Source organism: Propithecus coquereli, unplaced genomic scaffold, assembly GCF_000956105.1.
Source record: "Propithecus coquereli isolate 6110/MARCELLA unplaced genomic scaffold, Pcoq_1.0 Scaffold28, whole genome shotgun sequence".
NCBI classification, from domain to species: domain Eukaryota; kingdom Metazoa; phylum Chordata; class Mammalia; order Primates; family Indriidae; genus Propithecus; species Propithecus coquereli.
This window is the reverse complement of record NW_012148396.1, coordinates 11,851,757-11,874,070: the sequence shown is the minus strand read 5'-3', so window position 1 is coordinate 11,874,070 and position 22,314 is coordinate 11,851,757. Positions and strand designations below refer to the sequence as shown.

Here is a 22,314-nt window from a genome sequence, read left to right as displayed (position 1 = left end):
GAAAGGAGATTGGCCCACACCTCGGGTGTTCCTGCCAGCCTGCAGAGTTCCCACGCCAGTCCCCTATCCAGAGTCCACACCTTCCAGGACCAGCCAGGAACACCCATGGAAGTGTGGCCTGGCGCAAGCACAGGGATGGCTTTTGGGACGCAGCCCACATGGATCCCCTCAGTGGCAGCCCCAGCGAGCAGCCTGGCCCTTCTGCTCAGCTTGCAACCTGGGAGCCAGACCCTGGGGCGAGTATGTGAGGCCCATTGCCCCCCACCAATCACAGGCACGTCTGCACCCCAGAGCACAGTGGGACAGTCCGGTGGGCTACCCCAATGCTGCTGCAGAGCCTACCCTCGCGTGGTGAGCAGGCAGCACCTCCACTGCCCCACACCTGCACTCCGTCGTGTAGCAAACGCTTGGTGCACAGCCTTTCTCATGTACCCTGCATCTGCCTATTACGAATGTGTATTCACTTACCCAGGCACTGGCAGCCACACTGGACTCCCTGCCTGGTGTGTGAGGTTCATGTCAAGTCCACAGGGCCTCTGGGAGTGGGACCCTGCACGGGGCTTCTCTGCTGGGGTGGCCTGGCCCCTCCACGGGTATGCCACAGCTGGGGCCCCAGGTCCATCAGCTCCACTGCAGAAGAGCTGCCCGAGGTAAATCTTCCGACTGGGGGCTGGGATCCGAAGGCAAATATGTGGCTTCATCCTGACACGTTCACTCCCTTCTCACAGGTGGCCCTCTGGCCACAGGGCGAGGTCAGCCTCTGTCTTGACGCCCAGAAGCTCTCTGATGGGCTGTGTCACTGGAGAGCTCATTAGTGGCTCTGGACTATCCAAATGGGGCTTGGGTGTGGCTGGCCAGGACCTGTCTTATGGCCTGGCCTTGAAGGTCTCAGGGCCCCAGGGGCAGTGCCCATGTGCCCGCTTCTTTAGTGCTTTCCAGGACCTGGCTATGCCTCTCCCACTCACCCTGGCTTTGCCTTTCAAGTCACCTGAAAGAGGGTTTTCAAAGGAGGACCCTGAGCCTGAGGCATTGAGCTGCTTACTCCACTGGGTGTGGGAGGCTGGGTTCTAGGTTTCTATAACCTGGATCTGAGATATTTGGGGTGCATTTTTTAATATATTTTTTTCTTTTTGTCATTTTTCCCCTTTTGCGTGAGGATTTGAACGAACACTGTCTTCTGTTTCAATATCAATTTCACTATTGGGCTTGAATCCTGGGTATTCTTGGATATTTAATGTCCCAGCCATAGACAAACCCACTGTCCCTTCTCTTTGGCAAGTCCTGCAAGGCATGTGTTGACAGCGTGCCCTGACAGGGCAGAAGGCTGGGTGACACCGGCGGGTAGACTGCAGTCCCCACCAATGAGGGCTGTCCAAGCTCCTTGGCGCAATGGCAGCTCCCAGGCTTCATCGGCTCTTGCACGTGCCTCCCAGACACGGGGCCCATAGCTGTTGAACCCTGCCAGCAATGAGCTTGATGTGCGCTCTGAGACCTGTTGAATTCCCAGGGCCCAGAGCTCGGGCCAGGAGCCTCCTTGCTCCAGAGCAAGTGGATTTGGGTGAAACAGACCAAAGGCCAGTTTCTTTTCAGTACGGGTCACCACTTCTCCAGGAACCTCCTATGTGGCCCCAGGAGAGGAGGGTCTGTCTGTCATCGGCCAGCCATGTACCCCTACAGCCCCTGTGGGCCAAGGATGGGCCTACAACCTTCAGCAGTGTGTCCCCCAATCCATCGGTACCTCGGATACAGACCTGTCCTGGTGGACTCCACCTCACGTTATCCGCCCTGCCCATCACTACAGGGGCGGGCCTGTGGGCAGGGCCATGTGCTGGTAACCCTGGAGCAGACGAATCCACGCACAGGGCAGGCTTCTCTTGGCCCCATGGTGCGCAAGGAGCTATGGGAGATATGCCTACTCTCGGCCCCCATCCCCCTCCAGATGCCGCACGGGCACAGTCTCCACCCCTACCTACGCCACCCCAGATCTAGGACCCCTCAGAAACCCAGCGCCCAGTCTTTCCTCCGTACATCACATTTATTGAGTTTCCCCAACTTCCAGCCACATGGTCAACTAGCCATGTAGCTAAGTTGGGCCCTTGGCCTTCCTAGGCCGGCGGCTGGGTGGGCACTGACTGCCCTTCCTGGAGGGCTGCTCTGGCGTGTGGGGTGCAAGCTAGTGGGGCTCCTGGCTCAGTCCTGACAGCAGCACCAGGGAGGCATAGAGTGCACAGGTGGGGCCCTGGGCCTGCGGCTCCCAGCGCACATGGGGGGCGTCCACCTGCAGGTCCAGGCCACACTCCTCCATCAGGACCCAGGCTGGCGCCCCCTCATGCCAGCTGCTCCCCAGCAGCCCGGGGGGCAGGGACACGGTGCCACGCTCCTGCCATGGGGCCTGCTTCAAGAGGCTCCCCACCTGCCGGGACAAGGTGTGGCTGGTCAGAGGGGGCCCAGAGGCATCCTGCTCCAGCCTGCACAACCCCTTCCCCAGGCCCAGCCCGGCGCCTATGCCCGCGCCCTCTCACCAGCTTGAGCTGCCCCGGCAGGGCCCCTGTCTCCAGCGCTTCAGCCAGCAGCACGTGCTGGGTTTCACTCAGCACTGGGGAGAGACCTTGGGTGAGAGGGGTTCTGGAAGGCCCGGCTGGGGACACCCATACTCTTCCCTCCTGCCCCAGTACAGGGGCCGCTCACCGGTCAGTGCCCCCAGCAGGTATAAGATGGAGTTGGCGAGTTCCTGCACCAGCATCCCGGAGGGGAACAGCAAGCACTCGAGGACAGCACCCGCCGGGCCGTCTAGGGGTTCTGCCTGCCCACAGCACAGGCCCTGCTCCAGCTGTGGGCACGGGAGAAGCAGGTGAGCCTGGGCTGGCCAGGCAGGCCCTGTCCACCCTCTGGTGCTGTCCCCAGCTCACCGAATCCTCTAAGGCTTGCAGGGCTGGTTTGTTCTGCAGCATCGCAGCCAGGTACCCCAGCAGCTGCCGGCTCAGCCCTGGCTCCATGTGCTCCAGCTCCGTGGACATGGCTCCCACCTCTGCCTGCAGGCCCTGGAAGTCTTCAGTGGCCACCTGCTTCTCAGAGAGTCCGTCTGTAGGGACAGAGGGCTGGCATTGCCTGGGTGCCACAGGGCCCTGGGAAGCCCTGGTCAGGATGGGCAGACCCCAGGGGCAGAAAGAGAGCCCCACTAGGGTCCCAGAGGTGGTCAAGAGGGCACTGACCTGCCAGGAACTTCGGGCGGTGAGAGATGGACTGTATCGGGCAGCAGCCAAAGCTCTGCTGCTGCCAGCCATCTGCGCTCCCAGAAGGCTTGTGGCCTGGGCAGGGATATGTGGATGGGGGAGGCAGAGCAGGGCTGGTCAGTGCAAGAGTGGGTACCTGAGCCAGAGGGGGCCGAGGCCTTCCCTGGGCCGTCCCAGCTCTGGTCTTCACCCCTGGCAGTGGCTGCCAAGGGCAGGGAGGAAGGCCAGGGTCAGCCTGTCCCTGTGCTGCCCTGTGTGTGTACATGGCGGTGCCAACACCTCAGAAGGCTGCCCAGCCACCCTGTGCCCAGAGCACACAAGGAGAAGGCCTCCATTACCAAGGGAATGGCCAGGTGGGGCGTCCTTGGGCCTCACCTCTGGAGGGTGGCTGGAAGGTCCTCTCCTTCTTATCTGGGAAGAGGTGGATGTCTGGCAGCCAGGCAGGAGTGGACGGAGGGAAGTAAGTCACTCGGGGTCCTGGCCTCTCCCTCACCACTGGGGGCCCCCCAGTCCAGGCCCTGCCCAGTCACTCCCACATCAGAGCACAGGACTCTCAGCCACCCTGCCTGACCCAGGAAGTTGTGCAGCCACATGGCCACAGCAGCCCCTAGCCAGCCGCTGGCTCTCGCAGGCCTCCCTGCCACAGAGCCTGGGCCCCAAGGGCACCCCGGCCCCAGCTCACCCCAGTCAGAGCCAATAATCAACTGGGCCACCCGGAAGGCAAGGATGGTGCCCGAGGGGATGGTGACCACCTTCTTCTGGCTCAGGTGTCCTCGGCCCTCACCCTGAGGGATGGAGATGGTCTCAGGGTTGTGGGTATGGGCTGGGTGCTGGTGGCAGGCCCTTCTCCAACGGTGGGCAGCACAGGGCATGGGCAAGCCCCACTCAGCCAAGTGCAGGGCCAGGAGCTGTGCCAAGGGGACCCGGCAGAGCCCAGCCCTGCTGCTGGGAAGCTGCTCTCTTGTCCCCCGAGCCCTGCCCCATGTCCCCATGGGGCCAGGCATGGCGTGTGGGGCTGGCCACACACCTGGAGGCACATGGCTGTGGGAAGTGCAAACCGGCCAGAGCCCTCCTGCTTGTGGGTCCGGGTGACCTCCACCTCCTTCTGTGTCTGCAGCACCTCTGTCACCACATACACATCATTCCCTCGACTCCGCAGCTGCTGCAGGACTTTATGTTCTGGCTGCCGCAGGCGCCTATGGCCCGAGGGGCAGGAAGCTCATTGGGGTGTGTCCCTCGGAAGGACAAGGACAGCTTCCATCTCCCCATGGCTGCTCTGCCATGAGGTGGGCTGAGGCAGAAGGGCCCCCAGGAGCCTGCAGATACCTAGGTATGGGCACCCGCTGTGGGTGCTCCCAACAGTGTCTGCAGGGATGAGGCCCTGGGGAAGAAGTCGACACATATGGGCCCCTGGAGGTGCCCACCACCTTGCCTGGCTGCTCTTCGCCTTCCATTCCCTGGGGTCAAATATCAAGTCTGGACTCCGAGCTAGTGGTCCCCTTCTGTGTATTCTGATATCCACATGACTCCCTCCCAACAGAGCCTGGGGGACCCCCAGATCCCCCAGGCCCTGCCTGGCCACCCTTGCCCTCAGGTTATCATCCTGGTAACTGAGGCCTCAAATGACCTCTACAGTATCCTTCCCTGACAACCCACCTCTAGCCACAGCGCTCCTCGCCTCTGGGCCTCCCCTTGGTGCTGGCACAGACATTGCCTCTAGGGCTTTCTTGATGCCCCAAGGTCATGATCTGGCACTCCCTAAGAGCAAGGCTGCCTGAGGTCAGCAGGGACCCCATGCCTCTAGTCAGGGCTCACCTTTCTTTGTGCATGGCTTCCCAGATATTGGGGTCCACATGCAGGGCACACACGTCCATCGAGGTGCTGGAACTGTCAGACACCGAGGCCCCACCTGAGATCCTCCCCTGACACGGGACTGCCAGCTTCACGCTGCCCTGCAGCTGCCCGTCCATGGCATCATAGAAGAGGAAGGGGCCGCTGCATTCCAGATCTGGGGCAAGATCAGGCCTGAGGCGCTATTCCACCAGCCACTGCCCTGTCCCACCCTCAGGGCAGTGGGACCTTTAAAAAGGCCCTGTCTCTGGAAGCAGAGGTCTGGAGGTCCATTGACCAGAGCTTGCAGGGCCTGGCAGGGACTGGCCACATTCCTCCCTCCACCTGGCCAAGCCCGGGTTCTGTCTCAGCACCAAGTTGGGTACCTGGTTCTGGGGCGTCAGGTTCCAGGATGTCCTTGATTGACAGGTTGACACACTTGTAATGGGGTCTCCAGAACCACGAACTTGAGGGCTTCCTGCTCAGCAGACCATAGGGTCGGAAGCCAGTAGCATTCTGAAGGCTGTTCACGGGGATGAGCTCCCCATTGCGGTCCAGCTCCCGGACCACGCTCCGAACCACCCTTTCAAAGGCTGACACCATGCTCCTGAGGAGGGTGGCTGGGTCAGGCATTGTGCCCTCAGGGTGGGACGAGCAGGAGAGGGCTGGGGAAGGGTTGGTACTTGGAGGCCTCCAATGGCAGGGAACTCCAGCTAGTCCGCCCAGCTAGTCCCAGGACGCCCTGGCTGGTGGGAATCCCCTGCCCCTAACCGCTCCCTCGTAGAGGAAGAAACAATGTGTCCACCCTGCCACCTACTTGTTCATCTCTCCAGGGGCCATGAGCACTTTCAGGCTGGGATATCACTCACCACCCTCAGTAGGACTCAGGCCACTCACACCATCTGTTTCATGGCTACTGGGAACAGGTCCTGGGACAGTCAGTGCTGGGGGTTTGGAGATGGCAGCCCTTGGCCACCCACTGAGGGTTGCATCACCCTGTCAGTCCAAGGAGGCTTAGGGCCACACACCCACCAAGGAAGGGTGGGCAAGGCTTGGGTGTTGGGGCCTCCCAGGCTGATGCTCCATCCACAGGAGCTCAGAGGGCTGAGTGGGCATGGCACAGGGACCCGCAGCAAGACCCAGAGTGTCCCCAGATCCCAGCCATGTCCCCTAGTGCCTTCTCTGAGAGCTCCATAGGCCACCTGTCCAAGTGAAGCTTCAGGGCTCAGAGGCCAAAGCAGGCCTGAGTGGGGACACAGGAGACCTGGGCAGCTGTGGAAGAGCCAGCCACTCCCAGAGGAAGCCGTTGAGCCACCGAGCCTTGTGAAATTGGAGGGTGGGCCAAGAAAGCACCAGGCCTGGGCACATTGAGGGCCCACCTTGGAGTCAAGCCCAATCTGGCCAATCAGGCCGCTGGGCTGGCCAAGAGCAACTTTCCCAGAGCTCTGGAGCTTCCCCACGCCGGTTGGGGGTGCGGGCCTTCCAGGAGGGTGCTGGGATGGGTAGGCTGCTCACGAGGGCCAGCACCCCCTCCCCGCGCGCAGGCCGCCCCACTCCCGGGCGCCAGGGGGCGCGCCCTACCCCGGTGCCGGTGCGCTCGGGCGGGGACCGCTCACCGTGACCGTCGGCGCCCAGGGGTCCGGGCCCACGTAGTGAAGCGAGGCCGCCCTGCGGGCCGGGGTCGCGCGTCTGCTTGTCTTGGGAGTCGCCGAGCGAGTACGCGGCCCCGAGGTGTCGGACCCAAAAGTGAAACTATGGCCTGACGCAGCGGCGCGCCCAGGGCGTCCTCGGGGACCGCCCTCGCCCCTCCCGGACCGCCGGGCCCCATCCTCCGCTTCCTGGCTGTTTCCCAAACGTCTGGGCGAGTCCAAGAACCTGAGTAGAGGTTTCTCCAAAGATGTGCAAAATGTACAAATTGCCAACAAGCATATGAAAAGCTGTTCGACGTCATTAATCAGGGAAATGCAAATCAAAACCACAGTGAACTACTTCACACCCACTGGGATGACTGTAAAACGGAAGATAAATAACAAGAAGTGATGCAGAGGCCGTGGAGAAACTGGAACCCTCCTGCACTGCTGGTGGGTATGTAAAATTGTGCAGCTTCTTAAGGCATTGTATCTAGAGGCACAAAAAAAAAAAAAAAAGAAAGAAAGAAAATGGTGCAGCCCTGTGGAACAAGTCTTGCAGGTCCTCGAACAGTTACACATAGGAGTTACCTTGTGATGCAGCAATTGCACGCTTAGGTATATACCTGAAAAGAACTGAAAGCCAGGACCAGATGCTTGTACACCAATGTTCATGGCAGCATTATTCGTAATAGCCCAAAAGTGGAAATAACCCAAATATTCACTGACTGATGCATGGATAAACAAAATGTGGTGAATCTATACAATGGAATACAATTCAGTGGTCCCCAACCTTTTGACCCGTTTCATGGAAGACAATTTTTCCACTGACTGGGGGTGTGGAGGCAGAGCTGATGGGTGATGCCAGTGATGGGGAGTTGCTCCTCCGCTGCTCACTTCCTGCTGTGCGGCAGTTCCTAAGTTTCATGGAAGACAATTTTTCCATGGACAAGGGTGGAGGGGTGGAGGGGTGGGGGAGTGACAGAACTCTGTGGCCTGGTCCCAAACAGGCCACGGACTGGTACTGGTCCTCGGAACTGAGGGTTGGGGGCTGCAGGAATGCATGCAATGGAATATCACTGGGCAGTAAAAAGAAATGAAGCATTGACACTTTTTTTTTTTTTTTTTGAGACAGTGTCTCACTCTTTCCCCTAGAGTGTACTGGCATCATCATAGCTCACAGCAACCTCACACTCCTGGGCTCAACAGATCCTACTGCCTCAGCCTCCTGAGTAGCTGGGACTACAAGTGTGTGCCACCACGCCCAGCTAATTTTTATATCTTTTGTAGAGATGGGGTCTCACTCTTGCTCAGGCTGGTCTTGAACTCCTGACCTCAAGCGATCCTACCACCTCAGCCTCCTAGAGTGCTAGGATTACAGGTGTGAGCCACCACGCCCAGGCTGAAGCACTGACATTTTGTACTACATGGTTGAACCCTGAAAACATCATGCTAAGTGAAAGAAGCAGACACAAAAGACAACATATATGTGATTCCATTTCCATGAAATGTCCAAATAGGCAAATCCATAGAGACAGAAAGGAACATAATGCTTTCCAGGGTCTGGGGGAGTGGGAATGAGGAGTGATGGTTGGTATGAGATTTCTTTTTGGGGTGATGATAATGTTCTAAAATTGTGGTGATGGTTGCACACCTCTGAATATGCTAATATCCACAGAATTGCACACTTTAAGTGAATGACTTGTATGTGAATGAAATATATATGTGTGTGTGTGTGTGTGTGTGTGTGTGTGTGTGTATTTTTTTTTAAGAGGCCAGGTCTCACTCTGTTGCCCAGGCTAGAGTGCAGTGGTGAGATCATAGCTCACTGCAGCCTTGAACTCCTGGGCTCAAGTGATCCTCATGCCTCAGCCTCCTGAGTATCTAAGACTACAAGGGCATATCACCATGCCCAGCTAATTTTTTATTTTTCAATTATTTTTCAGAGACAGGGGTCTTGCTATGTTGCCCAGGCTGGTCTCAAACTCCTCAAGCCATCCTCCCACCTCAGCCTCCCGAGTAGCTGGGACTACAAGCTCAAGTCACCATGCCCAGTGTGGATTATATCTCAATAAAGCTGTTACTTTAAAAAATTTGGGAGCCCAGCGGCAACACCCATGCTCACCACTGGCCCTGCAGTGCTCTACTGTCCTGGGTCACAGTGGGCCCTTGTCAGCGGCCTCGGAACTGCTCCCTGCAGGCGGTTCTTATGCCCAGACCTCCCAGCCCACTCTGAGGTTGAGGATGGTCCCAGCAGAGACAGGGCGCAGTCAGGACTCTGGTGGTGCTCTCCTGGCTCTTTCAGGTGGTTTTGCAGACCAGGTACGTCTAAGGTTTCACCTCAGGACATGCTGCTGGGCAGAGCTGGCTTCCTTTCCCAACCCCAGCAGGCAAGGAGCCCACTCACACTTTCCGCAGGACCCAGGGCCCTGGGGTGTGGCAGCCTCTCAATGCTGGGTGACGGGGTCAGCACTTGGGGAGGCTGTCTTGGTGCAGTCTCCATGGTGAGGACAGAGAAGCTGGGCGCATGGCGTCCCTGAGGGGCCATAGGTGCTAGGGGCTGCTCTGCCCTGCCCTAGCAACCCCTAAGTGTTAAGGTCCCAGCTGAGTGTAGCTGAGCAAGGAGGCCTCTGCTGATCTGCTGGCCCAGGACCTGCAGCCCAGCCCTGAGTTCGGCTGGAAGAGGGCAGAAGTGCAGTGGCAGCCTGGGGCCCTGGCAGCCTTCCCTCTTTCACCACCATATCCTGCCCTGTGGCCTTTACCTCAAAGATGTTCTGGGGCCACACCAGGACACACCCCCCCTACCTGGCTGGCCTGAGACTCACCCTGAAGTCTCTGTCACACTCATTCAGTCATTCAGCAAGTATATATTAGCACCTGTGATCTTCCAGATGTGGTTCCAGCAGTGAACAAGACAAAGTCTCTGCCCTGATAGGTCTGAGATGCCGGTACACTGAAGGTGACTTCTGGTGGTGTGTGCATTAGAATGTTGGAATTCAGATCCCAACAGACAGGAAATATTATCTTGTGTAGGCAGAAACCTAGAACTGCTGTGCATCCCAGGCTGGGCACAGGCAGGCCCTAGAGCTTTGCTGGCAGAGGGCCTCTGGGTGGTGGGCACCCACTCAGCTCACCTAGAACACACTAGCTGGGTGTGAGCCAGGCGTCCTTGCTGTGGTAGCAGGAGGCTCCAGCAGCCCGAGTAGGGCTATGTGTTTGTACATGTATTTATATATATATGTGCATGATATGTGTGTGTTTGTGTTCATATATATATATCCATCCATATAAATGCACCTGTGCTCCTGTGTTTGTACAGGTGTATATATGTTTGTGTTTGTGCATGCGTCTGAATTTGTACACGTTTGTGTTCACGTGTACACACATATTGGTACATGTGTTCATGTGGGGGGGCTGTCTGCTGCAGGAAGCTGAGCCCATCTGAGCATCCTCCCTTCCTCCGGCTCAGCCAGCTTCCCTTCCTTCCTCTGCAGCAGAACTCCTGGAAAGCCCTGCCCCCCTTCGCTGTGGCTGGCTCCTCATCACCCTCTCTCCAGTCATGGGCTCCAGGCCATGGGCAGGAGGGGCAGCCTCGTGGCCATGGCAATTAAGGAGGGTGTGATATATTGTGTCTGCCTGCTGGCAGGCTGTCACCTAATATGACCACAGCTTCCAGCTGGGTGCTCAGTGTGGCTGGGGAATCACTGGTGCGATTTCTTCTTCTTTCAGTTCTTTAGTAAATCCCAAAACAGGAAGTGCTACGCTTTGTGGATTCCTGACTCCAGTTGGAGGACAGGGGTCAGTGGAGAGTACAGGAAGCAAAACAGCTGGGGAGGAAAGGTGAGGGGGCAGAGGGAGGGGTCTGCCTGCATCCCAGTCCCCCAGGCCCCCATTCACAGGCAGGGGGGCTGGGAAGTCTTAAGGAGCAGGAATTCTGGGGTGGGGAGGACATTACATACTTCTCAAGGCCACCTGTGTCGTAGGGTTTCTCCTCCTGCCAGTTTACAGAGGCAGGTGAGGCCACCCTGGGCAAGGCCCTGGCAGTACCTGGGGGTCCAGAGCCTGGAACAATACCTTGTCCCTTCCTGCCATGCTGGAGAGGGGTCAGCAGAGTTGATGGGGTAAGGGGGTGCTGGGCTCCAAGGAAGAGGAACCTCACTGGGCAGCTCCTATAGGGCGGGTACATGCAGTGACAGGCAGCCTCTGCCCGAGGGGTGCCCAGCCCCTGGGAGCGGGAGCAACAGAGCAGGTCATTAGGACCCAGAAACAAGTGCTGGGGTACAGGCATGGGGAGGAGCCAGGTGCCCCAGAACCGGAAAGAGCCCCCCACCCCAGGACAGCAAAGGCAGGGTGCTGTGGGACTGGGAAGGGTCAGTGGGCAGAAGAGGGCCTGCGTGGCCTCCACCAGATGTGACAGAGAATCCTTGGGGCACCCTGAGCGCAGGCTGGAGCCGCCCAGACCCTGACCCTGTCCGGCCTGCTAGGTGGGGTAGGGCAGGCCAGTGCCACTGCCTTTACTTGTCCCCTGACCTTCTGCCCTGCCCCTCCTTTCTCCTCCCTGCTCCTCCTGCACCACTGCTACTTCTTTGCTCCTGGGGTGCATATAGGGTGGTGACTCGGGTCCTTGGGGCGGCTGGGTCTGCTCTGGGCTGGTTGCTGGCTGTGGGGACCAGGCCGGGAGTGGGGTATCAGGATCAGAGGTGCTCCAGGAGTCAGGAGGGGGGTAGTAGAAGGGTCCGGTTGTGCTGAGGGGGGCCAAGGAAACTCCCCCAGCAGCTCCCTGTCAGCCCACAGCTCACAGCCCCCTCCTGGGCTAGGCAGAGGTAGTTAGGGGTCCGAATTGCCCACAGGTAACCCAGAGCCCATCTACAGATGCCCCTTCCTGGCATACCCCTTCCATCCTGTCTCCTTTTTGGGTCCCTGCCCTGAAGCCTGCCACTTCCTGCCCTGGGACGGGTGGGGAAGTTGAGGGAGGGGGACACTGACTTTGCCCCACCCAAGTGGGGGGGCCTTCTGGGTCTCTCTTCACTTTGCTGGAAGCTGTTACTGCCAGAATCCAGGCATTACTTTAGGTGTGGGGTGTGTTTTCCACGCAGGTGGGGACCCCCAAGATTTGCCCAGTACTTTTGGCAGGTGGAAGACTGGCACCACCAGAGTCCCACCGTCCACCCTCGTGGTCCCTGAGAGCCTGATGAAATGCCTGGCCTAGGGAACAGGAGACTAACAAAACATACTTTGTTCCAAAAGGACCTGGCTCAGTGGGTCTGAGGGGCTTTGCAGTGGGGGTTGGGTGGGTGGGTGGCATGGTGGGGTGGAATGGGACCCACTTGGCTCTCTAGGGTGGTTTTCTCCCACAGTCACTTCCTGCTGCCTGCCTCCATGATAGAGGGCAAGGGGACATCCACGGGGTCCTGAACTTGGCCTGCCCACCACCTATCCTCACCAGAGGGCCTGGTGAGTCAAGGTCATCTGACTGCCCCCTCCATGCAGACCTCCCACCTGACAAGGAAGGTGGCTGGAGGGGTTGTGGTTTCAGGCTACACCCCTAGATGGGGATGGGAAATTCCCCAAGTTGGGTGCAGGTAAGTACTTTGCAGGGCAATAAAATATGGGCCTGGTAACAGCCCAGAAAGGATTCGACATTTTGGGCACATGTCCAGTAGAAGTGCATTCAGTATGGCTACCTTGTATTCTCTTTAGTTACACCCCACCTCCTTCACAGAGGCGGGTGTCCAGGGCAGCCTTTTGAGGTGATTTGAGGCCAGGGAACACCTGGGAGGTTGCTTGGCAGGGGGCAGCTTGTAGCTCAACAAGGAAGAAGGCTGTTTGGGCTACAGGATGAAGAAAAGAGCTGGAAGCTGGATGTGGAGGCACATGGGGGAGAGCACACAGGCGTAGGAGAGGCATCAGAGAAACTCCTGTGGGAAGGGAGGGAGCAAACAGTCCACCACAAGGGACAGCAGGGACGGCTGGTCCTCAGGGTTCATTGTTTGCTGAAAGTCTGTGATGGAAATCCCACCTGCCTGGACAACCCCATGGGAAGGTGTACCAAGGGAAGAAAGAAGAACCCAGAGAGAGATTGTGCCCACTATATGAGGGAAGGAAAAGAAAGTAGAAAAGAAAACAAACAAACAAACAAAAAAAACCCCACAAATAAATCAGAGAGGGATTGGGCTGCCAGCAAGCCCAAACCACTGGGGGAGAGATGGCCATGAAATGGTTGGCCCAGAATGTGCAGCAAATTGCCCTTCAGAAAGGCTACACCAGCGTCCAGGGCAAGTAGTTTAAGCAAGATTCTACTCCCCTTGCTAGCACTGAAGGTAGACTGTTTTCATATTTGGCCATTTGACAGGCATCAGAGTTTTAAGTGCAACCACCAAGATCAGTTTTAGCAAGTTCAGTCTGAATGCTCACATCCCATTTACAGTTTCCCAGCCCCAGGAGACAGATCCACAAACCCTGCCCCCTCTCAGCAAGTGGCTGGGCCTCTCCTACCACCCCAGTACTACAAAAGTAGAGAATTCACCTAGTACAGAAGAGAATAGGCTTTACTGCTAAACCCAGGAATCCAGCAGTTTTTGTTGTATAACAAATCACCCCAGAACTTAGTGGCTTAAAGCAACATCCACTGATTTGCCCATAATTATGGGAGTTGGTAATTTAGGCTGAGCTCAGCTGAGGTGGCTCATCTCTGCTCTGCTGGGTATCCTGTGGGTTCACTGACTTTATGGTCAGCTGCCAATCAATGGCCTCACATGTTTGGCAGATGACTACTTGTCAGGAGGGTCAGTGGTGTTAAACCGGGTGTCTTAGTCAGCCTGGGTTGCTATAACAGATCATCACAGAATGAGCAGCTTAGACAACAAATATTTCTCACAGTTCTGGAGGCTGAAAGTCCCAGATCAGGGTGCCAGCCTGGTTGGGTTCTCAGTGAGGGTCCACTTCCTGGTTTACAGATATCCGCCTTTTTGCTGTGTCCTCACATGGTGGAGAAAAAGAGAGCTAGCTCTCTGGTCTCTTCTTTTTGTTTTTGAGACAGAGTCGTGCTCTGTTGCCCGGGCTAGAGTGCTGTGGCGTCAGCCTAGCTCACAGCAACCTCAAACTCCTGGGCTCAAGCAATCCTTCTGCCTCAGCCTCCCAAGTAGCTGGGACTACAGGCATGCGCCACCATGCCCTGCTAATATATATATATATATATATACTTTTTTTTTTTTTTAGTTGTCCAGATCATTTCTTTCCATTTTTTAGTAGAGATGGGGTCTTGCTCTTGCTCAGGCTGGTCTTGAACTCCTGACCTTGAGTGATCCACCCGCCTCAGCCTTCCAGAGTGCTAGGGTTACAGGCTTGAGCCACCACGCCTGGACTCTCTGGCTTCTTCTTATAGGGCTTCATTCATGAGGGCTCACCTTCATTACCTAATCACCTCTTAAAGACCCCACCCCCTAACACCATCACTTTGGAGGTTAGGATCTCAACATATGAATGTGGAGCAGGGAACAAATCATTCAGTCCGCAGCACTGGGAATGTGCCATTTGTCCTCCAGCAGGCCAGCCCTGGCTCGTACACAGGTGGTGGTCACAGGAGTCTCAGGGGAAGCAAGACAGGTCTAGTCCAATGCATAAGTGCTTTTTAAGGTTCCTGGTGGGAAATTCCATCCCACTTGTTCTTAGAGATCTCCCCTCCCCTCCCTTCCCCTCCCCTGTGAATTGGGCCAAGGCCTAAGGATCTTACGGTGTCCAGGTATTGGAGCAGGGCCTGTGGTCACCCTCAAGCCACCTACAGGCCTGTCCCCTGGCCACTCCCTGGGGTGCCTCTAGCTGCCTTGTGGAGAATTCCTGGAAGGAGAGAGGCAGAAATTCCAGCTAAAGGTTCAGATGGGATCGGCAGTGGGGGAGGAGGACAGATAGGACTGGGTGGAACTTGGAATGGGGTCAGCACGGAAGCAGAAGGCAGAGATGGCTTCGGATAGAATTCACCTCTCCCCAAAGCCTTCTGGGCTGGGAGAGAGGGATTCCTAGCTGGGGCTCTGCCCGGCAATTTTCAGCCTGAGTCAGCCTGTTCTACTGCCTGGCCTTCCCAGCCTCCACTTGTCCTTCTGCTCTGGGAGCTGGCCCTCTCCAGCCTGGCATGCCCTTCACCACCACCAAAGGAGAAGCCCTTGCAGTGCCTGTCATTTATATGAAGTGGAATAACACTAGCCACGTGGTGTGGGGTTCAGGTGATGACCCCAGAGGGGGACAGGGGCAGGCTGGGAGCCATGTCCTTCACTACATGAGCAGATGCTTCTTCAGAGGCATAATGCGTGTGAATCCTTTCACCATTGTTGTCATACATTTTACTTCTACATATGTTATAAACCCCAATACCATTTTTTAAAAAATTTTGAGACAGGGTCTTGCTCTGTTGCCTGGGCTAGAGTGCAGTGGTGTCATCATAACTCACTGCAACCTCAAACTCCTGGGCTCAAGTGATCCTCTTGCCTCAGCCTCCTGAGTAGCTGGCAGTACAGAAGTGAGCCACCATGCCCAGCTAGTATTTCTACTTTTTGTAGAGACAGGTTCTTGCTCATGCTCAGGTTGGTCTCGAACTCCTGGCCTCAAGCAATCCTCCCACTTCAGCCTTCCAAAGTGCTAGGATTACAGGCATGGGCCACCACGCCTAGCCCCTAATACCTTTTTATTATTTTTGCTGCAGCTATTTAATTGTGCTTTAAAGAAAATAAGAATGATGAAAAAAATTGTACTTACTATTTCCCATTTTCTGTGTTCTTTCTTCTCGTAGGTCTGAGTTTCCATATTGTATCATCTTTGGCCTTTAAAATTGCCTTTAACACTCCTTATTGTGTATGTCTGTGGCAGACACATTCTGTCCACTTTTTCACTGTATTAAAATGTATACAACATAAAAATTGTCATTTTAGCCATTTTAACGCGTACAATTCAGTGACATGACAGTCACAATGTGCAACTCATCACCACCACCTGTTTCCAAAACTTTTTCATCACTCCAGACAGAAACTCTGTACCCATTAAGAAATAATTACCCATTCCTCCTCCCCCTACCCCTGATAACCCCTAATCTACCTTCTGTCTCTAAGAATTTGCCTACTCTAGATACAAGTGGAATCATACAATATTTGTCCTTTTGTGACTGGTTTATCTTACTTAGCATAATGTTTTCCAGGTTCATCCACAAAAACATGTATCAGTGCTTCGTTCCTTTTTGAGGCAGAATAATATTCCATTGTATGTATATACCACTATTTTTTTGGTTTTTTTTTTTGAGACAGTCCTGCTCTGTCACCTGGGCTAGACTGCCGTGGCATCAGCCTAGCTCACAGCAACCTCAAACGCCTGGGCTCAAGTAATCCTCCTGCCTCAGCCTCCTGAGTAGCTGGAAATACAGGTCACGCCTGGCTAATTTTTTCTATTTTTAGTAGAGACGGGGGTCTAGCTTTTGCTCAGACTGGTCTTGAACTCCTGAGCTCAAGTAATCCTCCCGCCTCAGCCTCCCAGAGTGCTACGATTACAGGTGTGAGCTACTACGCCTGGCCACCACATTTTGTTTATCCACTCATCCACTGATGGACACTCGGGTTGTTTCCACCCTTTGACTACTGTGAATGTGGCAATGACCATGGTTGTATATATTTCAATCCTTGATTTCCATTCTTATGGATCATATAGTAATTTTGCTTTTAATTTTCCGAGGAACCTCCATACTGTTTTCTGTACTGCTTCACCATCTACATTGCCACCCACGGCGCACAAGGGTTTACACAAGTTTCCACTGACAAACCACAGTCTGTCATGTTTCCACAAACTCAACCTGTCTATCCGGGGAACCTTGTTCTCCGACTATTTTCTTCTCCTCCGGCCACAGAAAGAGCGTTAAGAGAGACTCCTGGGTCAAGAGTAACTATTAACCGGCCCTTCTCCCACTGGGGCTGCCCTGTGGAGCGCCCAGAGCGTAATTCGAGGCAGAGACCGTGGAGGAACCGCAGCACCGGCTGGGAGGCGCCCAGGTGCCGGCCCCGAGCCCAGGACCACCGGGGCACAGAAGCCCCGGGACTAGCCCAGTCCTCCTCGCCGGGACCAGACCACTTCCTGGTGCTCCCCAGTGACGTCCACACCCCTCGTTCTGAGCGTGCGTGGCCCCGCCTTCCCCCAGGCGTTGCCGCGGTGACGGCGCGTTCCTGGTGTGTCCGGCTGCCGCCGGGGCCGGCCGCCGCGCGCAGTCTTGGTTCTCCACAGTGGCTCCGCGATTTCGGCTCCGCCCCGCCCCTCCCCCGGGGAGACGGTCGCGCAGCGATGACGTCGCAGGGGCCTGGCCTGGCGCCGCGGACTCCGGAGATGGAGGAAAAGGAGCAGTTACGGCGGCAGATCCGCCTCCTGCAGGGTGGGTCGGGCTGGGGGCCTGGGCGCGCGTCCCCTTCTTTCCCCCTCACCTCACGGCGGGCCCCGACCCCGCCCCGAAGGGCGTCGCTCTCCGCCGGCGGCCTCCTGATAGTTGGCGCGGGTTGGGGCCCCAAGTGGCTTGCAGGCCGGCCTGGATCTGTCCTCTGCCCGGGCTTCTTGGGGGAAGGCTGCTGGCCCTCCTGGGGTTGCGGCAGTGGAGACGGGGCCGTTGCTTAGTAACCGGCGGGTGGCGGCCCCATCCCGCCCCCCGCTCGGGCTGTCGCGTCCTCCGGCGCCCACCCTCGCTCCCCGCGCCCGGCGGCGGGACGCAGGACCGGCCCCCTGCTCCTGCGCCCCAAAGCCGGCTACGGCGCGCGCGTTTCTTCCCCGACGCCCAGTTTTGATGCTCTTTCTCTGCCTACGTCACACTTCCTTGGCATTCCAGGTCCAGACTCCCCAGGCCTCAGCTTCCACACTTTAAAATTTTTTAAAGCCAAGTTGGTCTTTCTAAACGTAAAAAAAAAAAAAATCCACTTTGCTTTGCTTTTATTCTCATGAGAAGATTAAGGATTTGGAAGGCATGTATGGAGGAGAGAGTGAGCTGCCTTCCACTTTGGGCGACTTCCTGGGCTTCTATCACGCCTGTCCTAAGGTGTCCCCAGGTCTGGACATGGCTTTCTGTGCGTTGGGGGGCAGGACTTGTGGTGGGGGAGTGTTGATAACTGGGAGGCTGGCTACTGATTGGCTGGTTAAGTCTTAGAACATCCCTGATTGTTCCAGTTCATGCCTATGTCCCTGACCTCCTGCACCAGGACAGCTATCTAGGGGCTGGCTTATTCGGAAAGTCCTTGCGGTTGTGTCGGTCCCCTACATTAGGACTTCAGCCCATCAGTTCTCTCCCCTTCTGTATGGAGGATGGCCTGACATCTAGCAGGTCAATGGCTTATGTTCCTAGTATTTTTTTTTTTCTCATGTCCAGCACCAAGTGGCCAGGTGTGTCAGTTCTGTTACACTCAGTGGAGATTATTAGGTGCAGTCCTAATAATCCCTCTGTGAGCAAGCCAGAGGGCCTCTGTGGCTGACTTTTCCCCTCTGGTCCAAGCATTACAGCATGGAGTGTTGCTGGTCTCTTCATATTGAGTGATGCTTCCCCTCAAAGGATAGTGGACCCAGTAGAATGGCAAATAGAGCCTATTCTGCCACAGGGGTATCTTTTCTGGGTGAGTGGGCAGAAGAAGTATTGAAATAGAACTGAGGGGGATGGGCTTATGGAAGCTACAGGCCTAGGGGACTTGGGCTGAACTGTCAGTGGTTCCCAGGCAATGGGGGCTGTCCCTCCTGAAACTGGCAGGGGCTCAGGAGTGAGATGGGGCCAGGGAGCATCTTGCCAGCTGATGCCTATCCAGGGTAGTCATGATTATTGGTGATTTTACTCACACCCTCTGGTTAACTGAATCTGTGATTCTGTCTTCTCAGGTCTCATTGATGACTACAAACACCTCCATGGCAATGCTCCTGCCCCGGGCACCTCAGCTGCTTCCCGGTGGCAGCCGCCCCCTTACCACAGCGGCAGGACCTTCAGTGTCCGCTACCCCCGTCCAAGCCGGAGGGGCTTCTCCTCACACCAGGGGCCTGCATGGCGCAAGAAATACTCTCTCGTGAATCGGCCCCCGGGGTCCTCAGACCCACCTGGCGACCATGCTGTGCAACTCCCCAATGGGGCTGGGAGCAGCCAGAGTCCAGACACCCAGCAGTATGTTCTTGAGAGACAGGTCCAGCTCAATCCAGATCAGAACATGGTCATCAAAATTAAACCACCACCCAAGTCTGGCTCTGCCAGTGCTTCAGGGGCCCAGCGGAGTTCTTTGGAAGAATATGAGGACAACCCTTGGAATGGCCAAAGACCGCAAGAAGGTGAGGGTGATCCCCCTGTCAGGCAGCTACAGCCCTCAAGGCCAGGAAGAGCCAGGGGTAACTGCAGTGCAGAGGACCCCCTTCTGGTCTGCCAGAAGGAGCCTGGCAAGCCCAGGGTGGTGAAGTCTGTGGGCAGTGCGGGTGACAGCTCCCTGGAACCCCGCCGGACGGTCAGTGAGAGTGCAATTGCTGTCAAGAAGTGCTTCCCGTCCTCTGTCCTGCCCCCGCGCTCCAGCATGGCCCTGGGCCGGAAGGTGGGCCCTCATTCTGCGGCCAGCTGTGCTGCACAGCTCCTTGGGGAGGGGAGAGTGAATGCCGGCCACCCAGACCAGCCAGCTCCCTCTGGCTCAGTGGTAAGCCCAGCCAGACCTGCCTCAGGACCCAGGCAGGCCCGGGAGTCCTCACTGCTTGTGTCCTGTAGAACCAACAAGTTCCGGAAAAACAACTACAAATGGGTGGCTGCCTCAGCAAAGAGCCCTCGGGGTGCTCGGAGGGCCCTCAGCCCCAGAGCAGCTGCAGAGAACGTGTGCGGGGACCCCTTTGGCACAGCAGACAAGATGGAGAAGCCACAGCTTAGAGCTGACCCAGAGGCCAAGCCCAGGAAGCCGGCCACGTCCTCCAAGCCGGGGCCAGCCCCCAGCAAGTACAAGTGGAAGGCCTCCAGTCCCTCAGCCTCCTCCTCTTCCTCTTTCCGTTGGCAGTCAGAGGCTGGTAGCAAGGACCATGCCTCCCAGCTCTCCCCAGTCCCCTCTAGGTCCCCGCCAGGGGACAGACCAGCAGTGGGATCTAGCAGCTTGAAACCTCTCTTTGGTGAGAGCTCACTCTCAGCTTACAAAGTGAGGAGCCGCACCAAGATCATCCGGAGGCGGGGAAGTACCAGGTAGGTGTCTCCACCTGTTGCCAGGACAGCATCCTGTCTGGGCAGGTGGGGGCAGGGCTGGGGCCAGTAAGGCCCTCATGTCCCCTGAGCTGTGAAATTATGAGCAGTTGCGCATCTTTGAGCCTGTACTCCCTTCTTGGTCTGCAGAGCGGGTGGGCAGGCCCATCCCTGGGGAGGTGGTGAGGAGGAAATGAAGTCTCCTGGTGGGTTTATTTGGCACCACTGGTGTATCAACCTGAGCTTGGAGCTTTGTGTGTGATTGTGTTTCCTGTTTCCAGTAAGGAATGAGGCAGGGAGTACTGCTGCCCTGTAAGGCTGCATGAGGCTTGGCTCAGGGTGGTTCAATGCCAGGGGGAGGCAGGAGTCCTGGCCCTTGTGGTGCCAGCAGGCCCACCCTTTCTCCTGCTGGTGAGAGACCAGAAGACCTCTGGCTTCTGTTCTAGCTGTATAGGGCTCACAGATAGATGGCTTTATGCCAGGCCAGGTGCTGGGGGAGCAGCCCCCACAGACCTGCATAGGGTGCGTGTGTCTGCTGGGGGGTGAGGCAGCCTGAGAGCTACAGGCCCCATGTCTGGGCTGGGAAATGGACTGGAGCCCTGGGCACTGGTTGGGGGTGTATGGTCTTTCTTGCTCTGCCCTGGGCTCAGGGCTTTGGGCTACAAGAGGCCTTGTCTTTGGTGGGTGCCCTGACTGGGCCCAGGCTGGGGGTTGCTCCAGTTGGGCTGCAGCAGGCAGGCCCAGGTAGGGGCTGGTGGGCTGCAGCTTCCTAGGCTCTCCCAGCTTTGGGCTCTAGACACCATTGTAGAGTGTTGAGGCTGCAGGTGGCCTTCGCCCCCAGAGGGAGCAGATTGGTATTACATCCCAGCCGTCCCCTTGGTGGCCGGGTGTCCAGGCCAAGTCACTACCTTGAATGCTTGTCACTTTCCTAGCCACACCCCCCCCCCCCCAAATTATGGCGAAACTCTAAGATGCTGCCATAGCCCAGAGTGCTTGGCCTGGGGTCAAGGACTTCATCAAGGCAGCAGGTAACAGTGGGGGTGGTGGCTGGGCAGAGGGCTTGCCTTTGTCATCTGACACGGTGACACGTGCCATTGTAGAAGGCACCTCCTTGCGAATCCCCCTCAGGAAGCTCTTCCTGAGGTCTGGCCTTGATCTTTGGCTCTGGGTAAGCTCATTCCCTCTGGTTCTGGTCAACCAGACAGGTGCTGTCTTGAATTACGTGGGCTTCTCCTGCATGCCTAGCTGTTTCTGGGTGGCAGCTTGGCTCTAAACCATGCTGGTGGCTTCCTCTGTTCCAGGAAGTGTGGAGGGGAACCTGGAGAGGCTGCCCCTCTTACAGAGAGGGCTGGGGAAGGCCATGTAGGGCTGGTGGCAGCCCTTCCTTGGGAACATTGTCCTTCTCTGTCACTGCCTCCCCTGGTCCCATGTGCGTCCTCATCTGGCTTGGGGAGCTGGGGGGCACACTGGGTGGGAGTCAGGGGCCAAGGCTCCTCCTCTGCTCTTCCTGGGGAGCAGCAGCCTGCCTTAGCGCCAGGGTCCTCTGGGATTGTGGGTTTGGAAGGGAGGAAGCAGAGCAGCAGTTAGTTGGCTGTGTCTGATGGGGAAGGCAGAGCCTCAGAAGGAGCTCAGCCTGCCCCTGGGGCTGTTCCCACGCCCTCTGGGATCTGGGTAAGGAAGGGTGGGTGGGCAGAACCACCCGGGGAGCCTGTTCGGAAATGCCTACCTACAAAATGCCTACCTGCATTTTGTCTCCGCAGCCTTCCTGGGGATAAAAAGAGCAGCCCCTCACCTGCCACCACTGCCAAGAGCCACCTTACCCTCCGGCGGAGACAGGCCCTCCGGGCGAAGAGCAGCCCTGTTCTGAAGAAGACCCCTACCAAGGGCCTGGTGCAGGTCACCAGGCACCGGCTATGCCACCTGCCACCAAGCCGGGCCCACCTCCCTACCAAGGAAGGTATGTCCAGGAGGAGGAGGGGCTGGGCACAAACTGTGGGTCGCACCCCCTTTGGAGCCCCACCTGCCCCTCTAGCACCTTGTGCTGTCAGAAGGCCTTGGTCCCAGAGGGCTCTGACTGGCAGACAGTGGGTGGTGGGGTGGTGGGCTGGTGGGCAGAGTAGAGGGTCCAGGCTGATGTGTCCTGCAGTCTGAGTGGTAGACATGTTGGTGGGAAGGTGAGTAGTGGCCTTTTCTGTACATTCCTTGATGTGGACCCAGCTGTATCCCTCCTGAGGGAGGAGAGGGCCTGGCTTGTGCTGGCCTGGAAGGGTTTGGCTTCATTCACTTTCTGAGTCACATGTGCTTTATGAGCAGCTGAAAAGAACTGGTCCACAGCCACAGCACCCTGAACGTGCCCAATCTTGTATGCAAAGAACTGGTCTGGGCTGGGCGCGGTGGCTCATGCATGTAATCCTAGCACTCTGGGAGGCCGAGG

General features: G+C 57.0%; 2 protein-coding genes across 3 annotated transcripts in view; one reads left to right on the top strand and one right to left on the bottom strand.

The window, feature by feature from the left end:
• Positions 1 to 2,027: 2,027 nt before the first annotated feature.
• On the bottom strand, positions 2,028 to 6,802 carry GSDMD (gasdermin D). Of its 2 annotated transcripts, XM_012647940.1 has the most exons (11): positions 6,680 to 6,802; positions 5,450 to 5,670; positions 5,049 to 5,241; positions 4,261 to 4,429; positions 3,916 to 4,018; positions 3,609 to 3,662; positions 3,213 to 3,308; positions 2,910 to 3,082; positions 2,689 to 2,830; positions 2,523 to 2,596; positions 2,028 to 2,413 (listed from the first exon to the last, which is right to left on the bottom strand). In XM_012647940.1, exons 2-11 carry the CDS (start codon positions 5,664 to 5,666, stop codon positions 2,174 to 2,176), a joined length of 1,461 nt encoding a protein of 486 aa, XP_012503394.1. In that variant the 5' UTR covers positions 5,667 to 5,670; positions 6,680 to 6,802; the 3' UTR covers positions 2,028 to 2,173. The 2 variants fall into 2 exon arrangements, with proteins under 2 accessions (XP_012503394.1, XP_012503393.1); XM_012647939.1 differs by lacking the exon at positions 6,680 to 6,802 and having other exon boundaries at positions 5,450 to 6,617.
• Positions 6,803 to 17,044: 10,242 nt separating this feature from the next.
• Positions 17,045 to 22,314, top strand: part of ZC3H3 (zinc finger CCCH-type containing 3) — an 83,535-nt gene continuing 78,265 nt past the window's right edge. The window contains exons 1-3 of the mRNA XM_012647952.1: positions 17,045 to 17,090; positions 18,566 to 19,883; positions 21,641 to 21,837. Coding sequence (XP_012503406.1) covers positions 17,045 to 17,090; positions 18,566 to 19,883; positions 21,641 to 21,837 — 1,561 coding nt within the window. The remainder of the gene's footprint in view (positions 17,091 to 18,565; positions 19,884 to 21,640; positions 21,838 to 22,314) is intronic.

What these genes read in the sequence shown, in the direction of transcription:
- GSDMD (XM_012647939.1), bottom strand. Translation starts at nt 5,696, where the DNA reads ATGCCTGACCCAGCCACCCTCCTCAGGAGCATGGTGTCAGCCTTTGAA. An exon ending in CCACAGCCATGTGCCTCCAG is followed by an intron (nt 4,019 to 4,260) that starts GTGTGTGGCCAG and finishes TCCATCCCTCAG; the next exon opens with GGTGAGGGCCGAGGACACCT. An exon ending in CTTCCAGCCACCCTCCAGAG is followed by an intron (nt 3,309 to 3,608) that starts GTGAGGCCCAAG and finishes ATCCCTGCCCAG; the next exon opens with GCCACAAGCCTTCTGGGAGC.